Raw genomic sequence first — 18,593 nt, forward strand, 5'->3', positions numbered from 1 at the left:
GTCTTCTGCTTTAATATCCACATTGTCATTAACCGCCAGTGCTGAAAAGAAATATATAACATTTTGTAGAAAAATAGTAATTTTATTATTTCAAAAAGGTGTCATATAAAATTTGTACTGTCTTTCATCTCATTTTCAAACAAATATGACCTCGGAGTGAGCTTGGAGATTTTCACTGATGAGATATTATTTACCATTTTGTGTAGAACTGAGAATCATTAACTGATACAAGTTTAGAAGGAATGCATATTTATTTTGTTCTTTGGTTAAGTACTGTCTCTAAACCGCTTCATAAAGATAAAACAACAGGATAATAAATTTTGATAAGAAAGGCTGAAAAACGTTCTTCAAACTAAGGCTGATTTTCCGTTGCTTTCACTATTATAAATCCTCACGTTTAGGCCAGAGATATAAAAAGGCAGAAGATATCTTAAAAAAATAGTTTTCACAAGGGTCAAAAAAAAAAAAAAAAAAATCTATCTAAGAATCTAACGGGGTCCCAAAAACTTGGCGAGTTGGTTAATTCCTCAGCGCTCCAAAGTCACCGTCAACTCATCATATCCAAAGTGCTGGGGTCCGAGGCCCCTTCGCTGCGCAGAGCTTCTGCCACGTCCCTCCGAAAGACTGACATATTCTGGGTGAACCTGGGAAAGAGAGAACCCAGATCTTTGGTTAAAGGAGACCCTGACGTTGGGAGTTGTGTCTCAAGACTCGGTAAAAAGAATAACTATACTGTAGATTTTAAATTGCAAGAAAAACCAGGGGAAAACTCACAAATGAAATCACGAGGTGCCCTAAAACCAATCCTATAAAATAACAATGAGCACGTAGACGTGTATGGGCAGCATCATGAACTCAGCCTGCCAGGAGTGGGAAACATTTAAAAAAGTCAGCTGGGAAATGAGTGCAACAAGAAACCTTTCCATCTTACGTCCCTTCTCCCAAACCTCCAGCGAAGGGCTCTCTGGGACATGTCCAGATGGTCGTCAAGGCTCTCTCAGACCTACCTTCCTCCCTCCCGAGCGGTGTCAGAGTTCAACCTGCCTCTCAGTGAAAGGCAGTACCACCACCCATCTGGCACGGAATGAAAAACTCACAGAAGTATTGCCCAACAGTTCTCCACCAGCAGGTGTAGGACGTGAAGTCCACCCAGTGGCATCGCACCTGAGACCGGGTGACTCTGCCCGGCCCAAATCTGACCTACTCCCTCGGTCTACCCTTACCTGAAACCAAGAGTTTAATTGCCATTCATCGCATCTCATGAATGTATTTAAAAAAAAAAACCAACCCAAAACCACATAAAAATGGTTTAAAATGCCAGAAACATGTATTGCACACTGCATTTAGTTTTTTTTCCAAGTGTTCTTTTGTTGGTCGCCTCAATGCTCCTCGCTTTGTGTCAGACTCTGCTGGCTCACCGTAGCGAAGCTAATAAAGTTTTGGGGAGAACGGCTCCTTAGGGCTCCCTCCTGCCAAGGACCGGTGGGCAGGCGCTGCCAGAAGTGAGGGCATCTCAGCAAAGGTCTCCTTGTAGGACCAGGGGCCACCACCATCCCCTCCTGCCCCCGCTGCACTGGCCCTCATGGGCAGGTCGGCGTGTGGCAATACAGGATGCCATTATGAGTTCATTCTTTATTCTATTCCTAATTTTTCTTTTTTTTTTTTTTACGTTTGTGCTTATTTCCTTCCTAATGGGAATTGATTCCTGCTCGGTTTTAACCAATCGCAGTTTAAAAGAGGCCTCCTGGTTCCACAGAGTAAACCTGAGCAGGATCACAAATCGAGGGCTGAAAACAGCAGAGCCGTGGTTATTAACTCACGCTGCTCGTTGGGGGAGTGATGGCTTGAAAGTCTTCCCAAGTTAGACAGGCGGATGCTGCTGAGACAGACGAGCTGCTCGCTCGACCGAATTATCCCCGTCCCCCTCGCACCTGCACCCAGCCCTCCCCGCCTGCCCTGCCACCAAGCCTCCCCCAGAGTCCTCAGGATGAAAATACCCTTTAAATCCACGGATATTTCAACCCAACGCTCGCCAAACCCAATATTCCCCACAACAGAACCCTCTGTCCCTGCCCTGCCCAGGGAGAGCACAGCCAGCAGAGCTGCATCCTCCAACGCTGCATCCTCCAACGCTGCCCAACCACTGTCCCTCCTGCCCAGGGACCACGGGGGAGCTGGGGCTCCTGCCCATCCCGCTCCCCCCAGCCTGGCTGGGGCATCCAACCACCACCCCCTTTCTGTCCTTCAGGTCTGTCCTTCTCAGAATATGGCAGCTCAGAGAAAATGCACATCAAAGTATTTTTTTTTTCCTCAGAAAACAGTGTTATCTTAAGGGCTTATTGCCTTCAAGAAATAAAGAAAATTAAAATAAAATAAAATAAAATAAAATAAAATAAAATAAAATAAAAACAGAACTAAGAAACTACCCAGTTATAAGAAAGAGTTTTACTTAGTTTTCAATTCTTCCCCCCTCTCTTTTTTTTTCTTCTTAAATCCTGTTGAGTCCAATGAAGCCCCTTGGCATCTAAGCTCTCTGTCCCACAGCCCACCACTGGCAGCTCCGTTTTCCTTTGTTTTAACAGGCATCCTCCCCCTTCCCAGTGGCTCTCTGCCTTTTCCCCATGTTCTCTGCTGATTCATAATCTGAGTCACACAGAAAGCCTCTCTGATTTATTAGCGCCGTGGATGTGATCTCGGTGCTTCTCTGGGTTTGCTTCCAAATTGCCCCATTCTCTGGCCATCATCCCCAGCGGGGCCAGAAGGAACTGACACCAGAATTCAAGAGGAAAATGAAGCAAAACTGTGGAGACCATAATTAATGCCCATCTCTTTAAGAATGAAAGGAGTCCGACATCATTTTCACACCAACAAACGGAGAAGTCAGAGAAATAAAATCACCAAATGGTTTTAGCCATCACTTCTCTCCACGCCCCTTTTTGGGTTTGTTTGAAGCTTTTCAGGAAGTTCCACCATCTGGACTTCAAATTCTGTCCCTACGCTTTCAAGGTTGGCTTTGGTTGAATACTGCCCATGGAAGAGAAAACGCAGGTAGCTGGTAACAAAACCTTAGTGTGGACATTAAATGCAGACAAACTCACCGTTTCCTTTCTGAAGGTTTCTCTTCTCTGTTCATTTTGGAGATTTGGAGAATTTGTGATTCATGTTAAAAATTATATCCTTGCCTCATTTACCTGCACCGTGGAAGTAGCCCCACTGGGTCCTTCCTCGTTCTGGCCTTTCCCAGGCAGTTTCTCAAGCCCAGCACCAGCAAGAAAAGGCTCTGCAGGAGCTGGAGGCTGCAGCAAGTGCTCAGCAGAGGGGGTTTGAGGTTGGAAAAAGGAGTCGCCGGGGCTCAACTGCTGAAATAAGGCAGTTTTTCCCAAATGAAGAAGCGGCAGTTGCAGCCCGGCAAATCTTGACTTTGGGATTAAATTAGGAAATACATTTCTGACCAAGAAATGACATGATTATCAAACGTGCGGGCTCTAACTGGTAAGTCTAGGGATGAATTCTTCGATAGGATATTGTCTTCCTTTCAAAAGGAACTGAAACACTTCCTATGCTATATTTTTTCCCAGTTAAACTGACATGATTATCAAACGTGCAGGGTCTAACTGGTAAGGCTAGTGATGAATTCTTCGATAGGGTATTATCTTCCTTTCCAAAGGAACTGCAGTTTAAGACTACCTGAAATACTTCCTATGCTATATTTTTTCCCAGTTAAAGTTTCCATTTTTCTTTTCTTCTTTCAGTTTACCTACGTGTTATGCACTCACCTGTCTCTGTTCTTTACCAGAAGGTTTTGCTCGACCCCTTCCATGAGATTCCTGAAGCACTGGTCAAGGACCTGGCGTTTGCTGTCGGGCTGGCTGGTGATCAGGGTTGCCCTTAGTTCACTGAAGTACTAGGAGAGCAAAAACCAGAGAATATTAAAAATGAGGTTTGGAAATTTAAACCCAGAGTTACTCATCTACGTCTGGAGCACCTTGAGCAAGTGCTTCACACGTTGGGAGAAGAGTTGGGCCAACAGGACACAGAGGTCTACCTGGTGTTGCCTTCCTTCCCATCTTCAGCGCCGTGACGTGATGGACTCACCTTTGCTTCTCTAGAAGCTACGTAATCCATACGATTTTCTCTATGCTATCCCCATTATATGCTGGCAGATTTATAGACTAGTTAAAACAGGACTTTTTATCAACTTAGAAAGATCTAGGTTTAGTCTAGAAATACTGAAGGGGAGGGGACCTCTAGTGTTATCCACCACCCTACTACTACAGCCAAGCACGTCACATAATCCTGTTTAGCCCTTATTGTATCAGCTGTGTCAGTCAAAGCTTATGGCCTTGGGCGTAAGCACATCTGTGGTATAAGCACTGATATATACAATTATTCAGAGGAGAATGACCCGCTCTGACGAACCTGTGCCCAAGAACCTGGCAGAGTTTCTGAACAGTCTGATGTTGCAGCCAAGAATATTATTGCTGGTATTCTCCAATTTTCAGGTGTGTAACAAGAGAACTTGTTCAAGGTAGGATGAAAACCAGTTTTTACTATGCAAAATTTAGCAGGCTTTTGAAGTTAATGTAATTTGTTGGGTGTCGTACAGAGTATCACGAAGCACAAAAGTCTGTGATTTGTTTGCTAGATTTTTTAAAGCGTGAAAAAATATGCGATAACAAAAGAAAACGTAGCAAAACCATAGCATTCTAACACTAAGCCCTGAAAATTCAACAGGATTATAGGAAGTGGTTGCTTTAACTCTGCTGGGCAAATTACTTGCCCTAAATCCAGTTCCTCTCAAGAAACACCCTGTATCGTTTGCTTTAACGTCTGCTGGGCAAATTACTTGCCCTCAATCCAGTTCCTCTCAAGAAACACCCTGTATAAGACATCTCTGCTGACCACTGTGGCCGTTCTGGAAGCGAAGGCAGCAGCTGATCAAGCATCTAGGGCCCAAACTACTCAGGAACTCAAAACTGGAAATCACCCGTGGGCTGGCATGAAAGATGGAATATCCACCTGCGTCAAACACATCCCCAGAAGCCCTGTCTCAAGGTGACAAATGCAGAGCTCAATGGAGAGAAGGCCACAACCCCCAGATCTTGACCAACGTCCATGAGCTGTTTTTTAGAAAAGAGGCATTCCAAGAACTTCTTCAGTCAACCCCGTAATGGAAATGATTAACAGCAAGGCATGACATTGCTGCCCACCCCGAATGAGCGCAGCATCCCCATCTCCCTGGCATCCCTGCTTCAATGCCACCCAGCTGCTCTGAGGCCAGGGGTTTCCAGGCTTCTCTCTGCAGCAGCATCACTTTTTGCTGGACACTCAAATGCCTGAGATCTTCAGCTGAAGGACAACAGCAAGGAGGAGATGCTGTTGGGACATTATCAGGATACAGAGGGCGGCTTTTGCTGGACACTCGAATGCCTGAGATCTTCAGCTGAAGGACAACAGCAAGGAGGAGATGCTGTTGGGACATTATCAGGATACAGAGGGCTTTCTCTGCCAACCTCTTGCCGCTAGGATTTAAATTAAACTTGCCCCCGCGCTTCAGCACGGGACCCGTGTCAGGAGCCACCTGAACCATCCCATTTCATACTCAGCTGATCCTGGCCCTAAAGATTTAGTGCTGTTTTTAGGGATGACTCCGAGTACGATACCCATTTGGGTGTAATGACCCTTACTGGTGCAAGCCTGTATAAATTCCAATTTTTCTGAGTCCCCAAGCAAACCCGATGCCTTCCCTTTGAGACGGATTATGGGCAAAGAAGATCTTGTTAGAACAAAAGAAGTGAATAAGCAGTAAAACACGGCAAATGTGTGCTTGCTGTCTCAGGAACTGTAGAGCCAGAGACGCCACCTGAAATAAAGGAACCCATTTCCAATAAATAAACCATCAGTGCACCGAAATGAGCCAAGAAAAGACGACTTTTACAGCCATATATAAGTACGTGCCCTACTTTTTTCAAGCGCAAAATAAATAACCTTGATGCAAAAGGGGCAACACAAATATCATAAATTTTATTTCCTGTTCTCCACCCTTCCAAAAGAAACGTAAGGCTTGTTCCTAAGTAAAGGTGCTTGTACATATCTATGTCTGCTAAACAAAACACACAATCATTAGGACTAGTCTAATTTCCGTAAAAAGAATATTCTGCCAGTCACAAATTTATTCCTTATGATTTACAGCTCCACGGTTTTATCTTCAAGTGAAATATTTAATTTCTTCTTATACCGAAGCATCAAAACCACATAATTAATATGTAGTCAGGCTAATACTTAAACGCTATAAATCAGAAGCATTATATAAACAAAAGTGTCGTCTTGAACAAGATTGGGAATGCACAAAACTACTTATTTCCCACTTTTATAATGATGCAGTGACTCAGAGCAGATAGAAAATGATTAGTTTTCCTTCCAAAGTAGGAAATATTGCTTCCATCTGTAAAGTATAATATTGTGATGTCATAAAGTTTTCCTAAACACTGAATTTGCCCTTATTCCCTCTCAATCATTTTAAAAGAACTGCTCTCTCTTATAGAGCTTGGATTTAAATCACAATAACACACCAAGAAGATGAATGACAGTGCTATTGGATATGGCTAAAATTGGATCCTTCAGCACAGGTGAATGATGAGACAGCGCTTCTCTTCTTGATATATTTTCTTCTTCTATTAGTTTCCTTCCATAGCTGGGATTTCAGTTTGAATTTTAATGTATGCGGTTGCTGCTAATCTTAGTGTCTTATTTTTTTCCAGCACCCTCTTATTGTATAGACAATTCATTCTCCAAAGCAGTAATACACTGAGGCTTGTGACTGCCCAAGAGATAAAGCAATTCAGAATAAAGTTAGAGCTAGCTCTGAAGTATGGCGAATACAACAGGTCAATATCTGCGGAAGCAATGCCTTGCCAGACAAAAAAATGCACACATTTAGATCCCCTCACATTCATTTACTCAGACGCTTTCCATTTCAGACAATATCGTCTCTATTAAGTCACCAGGGAAACATGATGGGTAGATCCAAATTCATAGTTTCAGATTTTATTGAAAGGGCAAATTGCAGAGTATTTCCTGGTTTACAGAACCTGCCACAGATGCACACAATCCAAATTGCAATCAATGCGAGCGCTTAAGTGTAAGCGCTCAGATAATACCCGCCCCCACCCCCCCAAAGATGGTTGTTCCTGTGAAACCTTTCAGGAAAATAAATTGGTTAACTATTTTTCTAGGAAGCAATTTTTTTTTCTGATGTGATTTCCAGTGTTCTTGTTTCATATTTCTATCTAAAAGCCAGGCGAGCTGGCATAACTCCTATTCGCGCTTAATTCTGGAAAAGCGAAGACATAGAATTTATTTAGAAAAGGTTAATTATATACTTGCATGATCTAATTATAGGTGCAAATGTTGGGGTAAAGGTTTGAGAGGATCTTTCATCAAAATGAAGCCACTGAGCTCTTGTGAACTCCCCACTCCTAATGTGAGCACAAGGGAGAGCGATCCCAAGGAAAGAGCTGGGGGTTTTGAAGGGCAACAGGCAGATTCGTTCTGTGTGAAATAATTATTTCAACTATTTGGGCCCCTGAAGAGGGAATCTGGTGGGATTTCTTAAATACTCACTTTCTCATTGAGAAGTATAAGTCCAAGCAGCGGTCTTGACACAGACCATTGGTTTCTACAGTCTTCAAAAATGATGGTGTTCATTAGGATTGACATCATCTGAAAGAAAGTTCAGACAATTTTGATGGATATCGACACTCTTGTTACACTGCCTGATGGGGTGAGAAGGAAAAATCAGCGAAACCTTTACCATCCATGCTGCAATCACTGATATTTCATGTATGAGCATGGTATTACAAAAGTCATTCTTCCAAACGAATATTCCCACAACCAAAACTACCAGGTGAAGAAAGTTCAAGAAAACAAATGTCAAAGCTCAGCTCTAAAGAAAAAGCTGAAGTTAAACCAAACATGAATTGAGATTTAGAGCTGTGTTAATTTAGGGTACAGGCTTTGACTTTACTACAGGGATTTGCTCCGTTACCAGGGCTCTAAAGTTGAAGTTAAACCAAACATGAATTGAGATTTAGAGCTGTGTTAATTTAGGGTACAGGCTTTGACTTTACTACAGGGATTTGCTCTGTTACCACATGTCCTGGTTTGAGGACCATAACATCACACTACCTATAGGAGAGGAATACATGTGCGACCAGTAAATTGTATTAGTTTCAGATTAATCCCTAGCTGCTCTTCAAGATTCTGGCTTCTTTGTGCATGATGCTGCAAGGCATTTGAAGGGAGCACTCCCCGTTTTGATGAAGGCAATCCTGACTACAGCAAGAAGTCTATAAATCTACACCATTTCCAGCGCGGTTCCATCCAGCCTCTCATTTCAGACGTTTTACTTTACTTCTGTGACTTACTTTACACAACTCTACGGCAGGGATAAAGCCACTTCATCAACTTTATAAAGCCCTGAGATCTATCAACTCCCACAATTAAGTTCTGCTGGCACCCAAAGTGAAGGTAGATAATTGACTTTGCTCGTTGGTTGGAACATAACCAGAGCCTTCAGCTAATGCCACGTGGAGCCTTCTCCCTCCGAGGCCTCTTGTGGTCTTGCTGTGCTTCTAGACCTCTCCTGTGTGCAGCTAAGGAGGGGTAGGACTTATTTAGGGATCGGCACAACTTTTGTAAAAAGAAATTACAAAACAACTATAGAATCCACTTAAAGATAAAATGCTCTAAGAACTCCTCGAGATACGTTAGTCCAAAATGCCAAAGGCCACAACATATACAAACCTAAAAACATTACTCAGAGATTAAACAGAGTGAAAATTTGTAAAATGTCACCAGTAAATAGTTTGACTCACATTTATAAAACATCTACACCCTAAAACCAAACATAGAGGAAGTAGAAAATCATTAAATCCTTTCTTCTAGGCCAATGAGTAGCTATGAGCAGGGTCTCCGGAGAGCTGCCACACTGCAAACCAGCCTGTAATAACTGACCAAGGCGCAGTCAAACAGCATGTTTCACTAAATGAAAAAGATGAATCCTAGCACTACAAATCACCTGGAACAGAGATATCCACAAATTATTTGAGCTTTCAAGTTAGGAACATACGGTCTGGCGTGGGAAAGGCCAATTCTTCACCTGGCTTCACAGTTTATATATCAGGCAAGCTATTTTTCACTGCTCGTAGGACAAAAGCAGTTCTGCAGTGCTTTGGAACCAATGCAAACAATTCGAACCCTCTGTGTGAGCACTAATAGGGGCTTGTTCTCCAAATGTGAAGATTAATTACAACTTCTTATAATTCATTCATCGCCAAGTTTTCATCTCTGTAGCTTGCAACAAAGCCAGCTGTTAGGACAGAAGCGTTTCTTTAAGTAATTAAACAAACTCACTCAAGCTGTGATTTAGTCAGAGCATCACAAACAACATACCCATATTTCTTAAAAAAAGTGCTACACGTGCAGAAAGACTTTCAATGTGACGCTTAATCTGAAAAGGGCATGCTTTGAGCCAAGTTCACAACTGACCCAGAGGGAGAAGTGCCACCTCTCCAAACCCCAGCTTTATTGCCCAACTCCTGAGGATCTCTTTAGGGCTCTCCAGCCCAGAATTGTTAATGAATTGCAAATGAACTGCAAAGCAATTATTTTAGTAAAGTTTTTGGCCTAAATATGGAAGAAGACTGAAATGTCCAAAATTCACCAGGGGAACACTTATTGTCGCTGTGCTCAGGAGTACAGATGTTACTGAAATAAGCAAGGAATATGATGAATGCTATAATTCATAAAACCGAAGCCAATATAAAGCAATCTAGATAACAGTAACTATTAATTGTGTGTTTTGATATTGGCCAACCAGGACACGAAACAGTGAAAGCCTCCCTCCCACCTCCGAGCTTCTCCTCTGACAAGATGCTACTGACAAACATTTTTAATTCCACTTCTGCCTCGGAGGATTAATGAAAGAGAACTGCTGTAGGAATCATTAGCCGTGCAGGGAACACCACTGCATTCAGGAGTTAGCCAGGTCTCCGACCTGGACACGCGTATGTCGGTTCTCCCCATGGGCCAACCCATTCCTTTCAGTTAAACGAGACTCTTACATCCCCGCCAAGCTCTAATCTGTCACACAAAGTTCCCTCTGGTCAAAGGAGCTGCTGGGACTGGTGGTACCACTGCACCGATACGTACCATCCACCCATGAGCTCTCCAGAGCAGTGATTAATGCCTCTCATGAAGTTCCGTACGTTTATTGCTTGGTGAGCTGGACCATTTGGAATCCTAGCTTTGCAGATGTCCTAGACATCCCACTCCTTGCAAAAATTAAAAAAAAAAAAATAATCAAGGTGTGTGGCTCGGGGTTAAGAGTTGCATGCATGAAATCAGGGCAAATCTATCCTGTCAAGACCTCTCTGCTGGAGGCTGTCAGGAGTGCATGATGGCACAGGCAGATGACAATCAGCAATTACTGAGCTAATTCCACCAAGATGAAGGGCACCAAAATCCACAGTAACAGCCTTCAACTTCCTTTTCCCGTTTTCCATGTTTCTCTATCACAACCATTGCTGCTGCTGCTTTGGTTTACTCCACAGCTTTGGTTCCCTGTGCTATTTCTGCACGAGCCTACAGCAAGCTCCTTGTGTCCCAGACCCTTCTTTCACAGAATCACAGAATCTTCTAGGTTGGAAGGGACCTTAAAGATCATCTTATCCAACCGTCAACCTGACTGACAAGAATAGACACCCACACAACAAACAAGGAGCATCATCACTAAACCAGACCTCCCAGCACTACATCAACCCGTCTTTTGAACGCCTCCAGGGATGGGGCCTCAACCCCCTCCCTGGGCAGCCCATTCCAATGTCTCATAACCCTTTCAGTGAAAAAATTTTTCCTAATATCCAGCCTGAACCTCCCCTGGTGTAACTTGAGGCCATTTCCTCTTGTCCTGTCGCCTGTGACTTGAGAAAAGAGACCAACCCCCATCTTTCTACACCCTCCTTTTTTTCTTTGTTTTACAAGAGACGACCTCTGCTGGAAATGACTCCAGTCTAAGGGAGGCAGCCTGCACAGACTCATCTGCAGGGCAGCAGAGCTCCTCTGGACAAGGCTCACGCTACTTTATAATGAAGCTCTGCCTCGGCAAACAGCCCATTGACTGGTGATGTACCAGGTGATGTACCAGGCTTTGACTCTTCCTTGGGCAGAGGTATCAGGCTCTCTTTTAATTTCACTAATTTTCTCTCTCTTTTCGCATCAAATAGAATGGCTTCTTCCTACACTGACAAGTGACATTCTCCACCTCCTCCTTCAGACCTCACTTTACAAGAGTCAAGTCACTGATCATCAGGAGAAACAGGTCAACCCATCCAGGAGAGAATTTCTACACGCTTGACACACAGCTCCATATATATATACATATGCCTGTTTCTGTTGCTCACCTGAGTTCTTCAGGCCATGAAGGAACTGAAACTCTTTAAGCTTCCAGAGGAGGCTCTGAAATGACATGCCTCCTTCTTCGTACTCCATTTGCTGACACACATTTACATACACTTGAATTTATGATGGCAACATGTGCAGAAATGATAACCACAATTTTCTGAAGATGAGAGCTTAAGAATCATAGAATGGTTTGGGTTGGAAGGGACCTTAAAGATGATCTAGTTCCAACCCCGCTGCCCTGGGCAGGGACACCTCCCACCAGACAAGGTTGCCCAAAGCCCCATCCAGCCTGGCCTTGAACCCCTCCAGGGATGGGCATCCACGACCTCCCTGGGCAACCTGTTCCAGTGTCTCACCACCCCCACTGTAAAGAATTTCTTTCTAGTATCTATCTAGTCCTAGAATCATCTAGGACTTCATCTGACTTGGACTTTAAGATCAAGTCCAACCATTAACCAAACACTGCCAAAACCACCACTAAACCATGTCCCTCAGCACCACATCTGCCTGGCTTCTAAATACCTCCAAGGATTTCACCCAGTACCATCTACAAACGAGGGGGTGAGTGCACCACTCACAACTGTCCCAACATTGCCCCACTCGCCCCCAGGCCATCAGCTGGACCCCAGTATAGCAGCAAGAGCTTCTGCAGCCAACAGAAGCACCACCTGCATTTGTATTTTTATGTGGAGAACTGCAGAGCATTTCCCAGATGTTAGTTACCTTTAAAGTGTGCCACTAAGGTACATCAGCATCATCACCACTTTGATGGAGGTGCTGATTGAGGAACAAAGGATCTATGCAAAGCCACAGAGATACAGATTGAGCCTGGGGCACCCCCTCAACATCCTTCCACCATCACCCAACCTTGGTCATGCTGCTCCTAGAGACCTGCAGTCCCTCCTACGGGGCAGCTGGTGGGGTTCAGGGGACCTGCATGTACACAGCACACAGGTGTCAGAGGGAAACCCTTGCTATGGTACATCCTCCTTGCTCCACCTTTGCCAAACATCTCCTCATCTAATTGGAGACCGAGGTACATCAGCATCATCATCACATTTTGTGGAGGGGCTGACTGAGGAACAAAGACTCTATGCAAAGCCACAGAGATACAGATTGAGCCTGGGGCACCCCCTCAACATCCTTCCACCATCACCCAACCTTGGTCATGCTGCTCCTAGAGACCTCCAGTCCCTCCTACGGGGCAGCTGGTGGGGTTCAGGGGGACCTGCATGTACACAGCACACAGGTGTCAGAGGGAAACCCTTGCTATGGTACATCCTCCTTGCTCCACCTTTGCCAAACATCTCCTCATCTAATTGGAGACCACAAAGCAACCCCGTGGCCAAACAAAGCACAGAGCTCAGAAACAGAACTGATCAAATATACAGATTATTTGTTCTCCAGGTGGAAAATACCCCATTGGTAGAAACCAAAACATTTTGTTTGAGGAAAATGAGTGGTGGGACCCTTCCCCAGCGCCCCTGCAGCGTGGTGGCACTCCAGCCACTCGAGTCCTCACGTGGACCGAGGCAGAAAACAAGGTCTCAAGGTGGGAGAAAGACATTAAAAAGGAAGAGGGTGGGGGAGCAGATAATCTATTTTCCACTTAGTTCAAAACAGCAACCTTGCCTCTGCTCTCTTATCTTAAGCACAGGGCATCACTTTATCTGGTTCAATAATGTTTCTCCTGACACATTTGTTCTTTACAAAAAGAACTATTGACAGAACAGGCAAGAATAAAGAACTGTTCTTCCAATAAATTAATTCTTCAGAGCCTCTCTTCCTTCAGAGCCTCTTTCTGTCTTGGGGAGGAGGAGGAAAATGTTGGTCAAGATAAACCTCATTACGAAAACTTTTTTCTAAAGAAGCTGAAAAAAAAGCTGCCTTCCCATCAAAAAGGCTTTTTCTTTTTTTTTTGGCTGCTTTGTTTTATCAAAAGAGAGCATTTGCATCATCGCAGGTCCCCTAACTCATTTCTTTCTCCCATATTTTGAGATGAAGATTTTATTTTGCTGCAACTGATCACATTTTAACATAAAGAACATGACATTAACACCAGAGACAGCGCTATGTGCTCCTTCACAAAAGATTCAGAGTGGTCTAAGAACATACACAGCTTTTAACCAAACACTCGCCTGATCAGACCATCCCTTTTTCCCCATACAGATCTGAAAAAGATTCAGATTTTCATTGTTTAGCATAGGAAACTAAGTAGGTTTTTATAGCTCTACATTCAGACACTCCGCTCTTAATTTAGGAGCTGTGATTACTAATTTAAATGTCCTTTGGAGTTCTCAGTTCTTTCACCATCAATTCCTCCTATATCAATAAATGGATCATCATTTACTAATAATATTAGGAAGATTTAAATGCTCCAAGATTATTAAATACCTTAAATTTTAATCTGTTGTTTTAAAATATTTATTTTACTAGAAAGCCTAACTTTCAGATTGATTTTTTCCACGTTCAAAGCTAAAATTTCCAGACGAAATAAGGAAGCCAAAGCCTTTATTTATGACGGAAGCGAGAACCAGCCCATTACTCCTGAACTAAAAATATTTAACAGCAGATGAGTTGAGATGTGCAATATGTAAGAGTTTGAGAATCATTACGAAATGACACTAGGCTAAGAGAGAGCCTTGAAGCAGCAGCGGGGAGGGCTGGTGGGGGAATCTCCTCCTCCAGCACCCAGTACTGGGCCGTGTCCCATCACAACAGCTTTCCTTCTGGGAACCCCCCCAACGGTCTCCCGTCCTGCTGTGGAAGGAGAGCAGGACATAGACACATATGTAAATAAACATTACTAACTAAAATTTCATGGTTCATGAAGCTTAATGAAGCTGCAGGAATTATGGAGACAATAAAACTGTGAGGGACCCCATCTCCCATGTCAATTTGGAATAGTTCAATAGGGTCTGGCCTTTTTGTTTCCTTTTATGAAAATTGGTTGGAAAAACCCAGTTCTGAAGCCGAGACAAGGCACCTGGGTGATGCACTGTGTACCACGAACTACTATATGCCTGCATATGATTTCAGTGTCTGTACCTTTCCCAGGATATTCCTATTGGTTCTGTGTCACATCCTGCCAGGAGAGTCTTTTCTCCTGATGTACAGCAGGGATGGAAAAAGCCAGCAAAAATAATAATAAAATAAGATTGTACTAATTTATGTCAAACCTGACTTTGCATCTGACAAACACAGAATTGTCTGGGTTGGAAAGGACCTTTCAGATCATCGAGTCCAACCATTGACCTAACACTGACAAAAGCCATCACTAAACCAGATATCTAAGCTCTGCATCTACCTGTCTTTTAAACTCAGGAGGATACATTTCGGATGGCAGATTAATGCTAACGACAAGCACCTGCAATGGGCCCATCCAATTTACTGCACCAGATCCACTGCAGTTTCTACATCTTCTGTTAAAACAAACTGTCACGCCTTAACAGCACAGTAACACGGAGCAGTACTGCAGAGTGGGCTTGTCAAAGCTCAGGCTTTAAAAGAATTTCTCACCATTTCCTCCCTTTGGCCAGCAGTGTCCTGCCTTTCGAGCTGGTGCCAGGATGACAAAGCAGATGTTGGCATTGGGAGGCACAGCAGCACAGCTGGAGCAGAGGCAGCAGCTCCCTCCTGCACACCAGCTGTTCACAGACAACCACTCTGCCCTAAACCAGAATGTTCTCAAACTGCAATTTTAACATCTTCCCTCTAATTTGAGGTCATATTCTAACATGAGAGAACAGCTTCTTCTTCAATCACAGCTGCACCTGAATTTTTTTATGTGAAGGGCTGTGATCCTCGGTCCAGTCCCACCCACCAGAACTGGGTCCATCTGTCCTAAGGGTGATGGTGCTCCTGGGCGAGCTGGCATCCAGTGGGGCTGGAGAAGAGGTGCCAGCCAGCTGCTAGAGACTCACCTACAGAAAAGCAGTAAGTCTCACGGGATGGAGCAGCTCTGCCTTGTCTAAGGGCTGTCTACATGAAAGGCTGGAAGCGGAACAGTTAACTGCAGCAGCACCGAAGATGCCTGATGAATGAAACACCTCCTCTTTCTGCAGGGAGGAGGGGATACGTTTCATTAATTATTACCTTCCAGGGTGTGCTGACTTGCTTCTGTCTGCGCTGAATTTCATGTAAACCCTCTGTTGAATCTCACGTACTCCTGTGCTGCCTGAAGTGCTAGATTTTGTATGTGGGTATCTGGTGTAGCTGACAGATGTTTACAAACTCGTGTATCTGCACAGCTCCTTTTTGCCTATCCATCTGTGCGCCCTGATAGACAGCAAATTATTCCACCTCGGGCTGGAATAATTTAAGAACGTGACATCAACCCTTGATCTGCATTTCTGAGCTGGCAGCATTCAGAGATTTTCAGTTACAGATACTAGAGTATCATTTTAAATTAACCTAAGATGATTATTTAAGATTCAGCCATTTCTAAACAAGCAGCTGTGACTGAACAGCGTTACAGCTGGTTTTAAAGATGACAGAATGGTGATGAACCGGGACTCTTGGAATGTAGGACCTGTCATCATTTGTAACGCAAAACTTCAGGTGGCTTTGGTAAAGGAAAAGGCCCAGCTCTTTAAAAACCTTATAAAAAAATACTAATATCCGTTCCCCTCTGCCTTTAGCAGCCTGTGAGGAGGCAGTGAGGCTCAGGTCCTTGCAAACCCAGTTGGTCTCATCTCAGAAAAAGAAGCTGAAGCATTTTTTCTAGTCTGCATGGTGACTTGAAGAGCCAGCACTCTTATCTGAGAGGTGACACGGGATGAAGTCAGTGTCTCCTAGCAGACCAAAGGACGAGTTACAGATTATTTAATCCTTTTGGGAAGAGAGAACAGCAGTTTCACCTACACCACTGCCTTCCAGCAAGTCTATCCTCAGGAATGTAAACGGTCCGATGCCTAAATCCCTCAGTCTTCTCCTGAACTGACACTACGACTCACAGTGTGCATCATCTTTAAATTCCTCAAACCAGAGCCATTGCTCTTCTCATCCCCAGGTCCTGAGAAACTCAGCCGTGCCTTCCCTCACATCGCGTGCTGGGTGGGAGCTGATGCCCAAAAGCAGCTGGGGATTTCCAGTGTTGCACCAGGATTTCAGCACGGGAATGGGGATCATACCTGCTGAGAGACTTCTGAAACCTCTGTTACAGGAAGGCCTTCCAAAATGGGGAGGGAAGACAAGGTCAGAAAATGCTATTACTCGAAAAACAAAACCATTTAGTCCAAAACCAGTTTTAGACTAAATCTAAAACTAATCTCAAACTTATTCAACAGAAATACTCCAACAATGTAAGAAGCTGCATAAGGGGCAAAGGCTGAGGGTGAGACAAGCTCTCAGTCCTCTGCCCGAGGAAGTTCAGGGTATCTTGAGCGGGTGTTCGTCCCCAAGTGTGAAGCAGCCTCGTGCCAACGCTTGGTGTAGATGTGCTCAGCGGAACCTTGGGGACGCAGACCTCACACGCCAAGGAGCAGGTCCTTAAACTGGGCTTACAGAATCACATGGGGTTGGAAGGGACCTCCAGAGATCACCTAGTCCAACCCCCTGCAAAAGCAGGTCCACCCAGAGCAGGTCCCACAGGAATGTGTCCAGGTGGGGTTTGAATGTCTCCAGAGAAGGAGACTCCACCACCTCTCTGGGCAGCCTCTGCCAGGGCTCTGCCACCCTCACAGGAAAGAAGTTCCTCCTCATGTTGAGATGGAACTTCTTATGTTCAAGTTTGTGCCCGTTCCCTCTTGTCCTGTCACTGGGCACCACTGAGAAAAGACTGGCCCCATCCTCCTGACACCCACCTTTTAAGTATTTAGAGGTGTTGATCAGATCCCCCCTCAGCCTCCTCTTCTCCAGACTCAAAAGACCCAGGTCCCTCAGCCTTTCCACATCAGAGAGATGCTCCAGGCCCCTCATCATCTTTGTAGCCTCTGCTGTCCCCTCTCCAGCAGTTCCCTGTCCTTCTGGAACTGGGGAGCCCAGAACTGGTCCCAGTGCTCCCAGGGCCTCCCCAGGGCAGAGCTGAGGGGCAGGATGACCTCCCTCCACCTGCTGCTCACCCTCTTCCTGATGCCCCCCAGGATGCCATTGGCCTTCTTGGCCACCAGGGCCCATTGCTGGCTCATGGCCATCCTGTTGTCCACCAGGACTCCCAGGTCTTTCTCCTCAGACCTGCTCTCCAGCAGGTCACCCCCAACCTGTCCCGGTGCACGGGGTTATTCCTCCCCAGGGAAGACTTGCCTTTATTGAAGTTGATCAGGTTCCTCTCTGCCCAGCTCTCCAGCCTGTCCAGGTTGTTACACTTGTGCTCACCTGCAGGTCAAACCCAGCCTGGCATCTACCCTAAAGCCCAACTGGCACCAAGGATCCAAGGATTGTCCATAAACCAAAGTGACCTACTCTGCTCTGCCGGGGCAGAGCAATGCACTAGTGTACAACTTCAAAAGGCTAATCCAAGTATTAATTACTGATTGCCTACCAGATTTCAAACCTCTTCTGTTTTCAAACTGTTCACACATCGATCCTAATTTCTACTGTGGGACAATTAAAAGCATTTTGGTTATCCTGATAAACCGGTCCGCACCCAAAGCTATTGGAAATAAACATAAGAGACAGATGATAAAGATGGTAATAAGCATATTGCTGCTGCGTCCTGAGGAGTCACCACCACTTCTTAGTGAATATCATCTTTCACAACAACAACAAAGGGTAAGAGCACAAGGCTATTTCATGCAGTCATCAAAACAAAATGCACTGAATATTATATTTCATACTAAATACATTACCCTGGCAGTTTGACACTCAACATTTCAATAGATATTGCGTCTCTCTAACATTCTGCCTGAATTTCTGCAGATGGACTTTTAAGTATCAATGGAAGATTACTTTACTTGTCACGCTAAAAAGATTTTAAAGAATGGTTGCACACACTTCATTTTTAATTTTTTTTATTTCTTTTTTTTTTTTTTTAAAAGGGAAACGAATCATGAATTCAGAAACACGGTTCTGCTGAAGGTCAAATCCCATGTTGTGCAGCAGCCCTTTGTGCATACTGCTCTTTCAATAAGCTAAACTGTGTTGTCTCTGATGTGCCCTGCAAAGCACTGGGAGGATTTGCTCAAGTTAAA

At 44.4% G+C, this 18,593-nt stretch overlaps 1 protein-coding gene across 1 annotated transcript in view; it reads right to left on the reverse strand.

Annotated features, from left to right (window-relative positions):
• Positions 1-232: 232 nt before the first annotated feature.
• The window catches only part of RANBP17 (RAN binding protein 17), a 159,015-nt gene continuing 140,654 nt past the window's right edge, over positions 233-18,593 (reverse strand). The window contains exons 25-27 of the mRNA XM_014948252.1: positions 7,624-7,722; positions 3,777-3,904; positions 233-644 (exon numbers count right to left, since the gene is read on the reverse strand). Coding sequence (XP_014803738.1) covers positions 548-644; positions 3,777-3,904; positions 7,624-7,722 — 324 coding nt within the window. The 3' untranslated portion in view covers positions 233-547. The remainder of the gene's footprint in view (positions 645-3,776; positions 3,905-7,623; positions 7,723-18,593) is intronic.

Source organism: Calidris pugnax, unplaced genomic scaffold, assembly GCF_001431845.1.
Source record: "Calidris pugnax isolate Ruff unplaced genomic scaffold, ASM143184v1 scaffold27, whole genome shotgun sequence".
NCBI classification, from domain to species: Eukaryota; Metazoa; Chordata; class Aves; order Charadriiformes; family Scolopacidae; genus Calidris; species Calidris pugnax.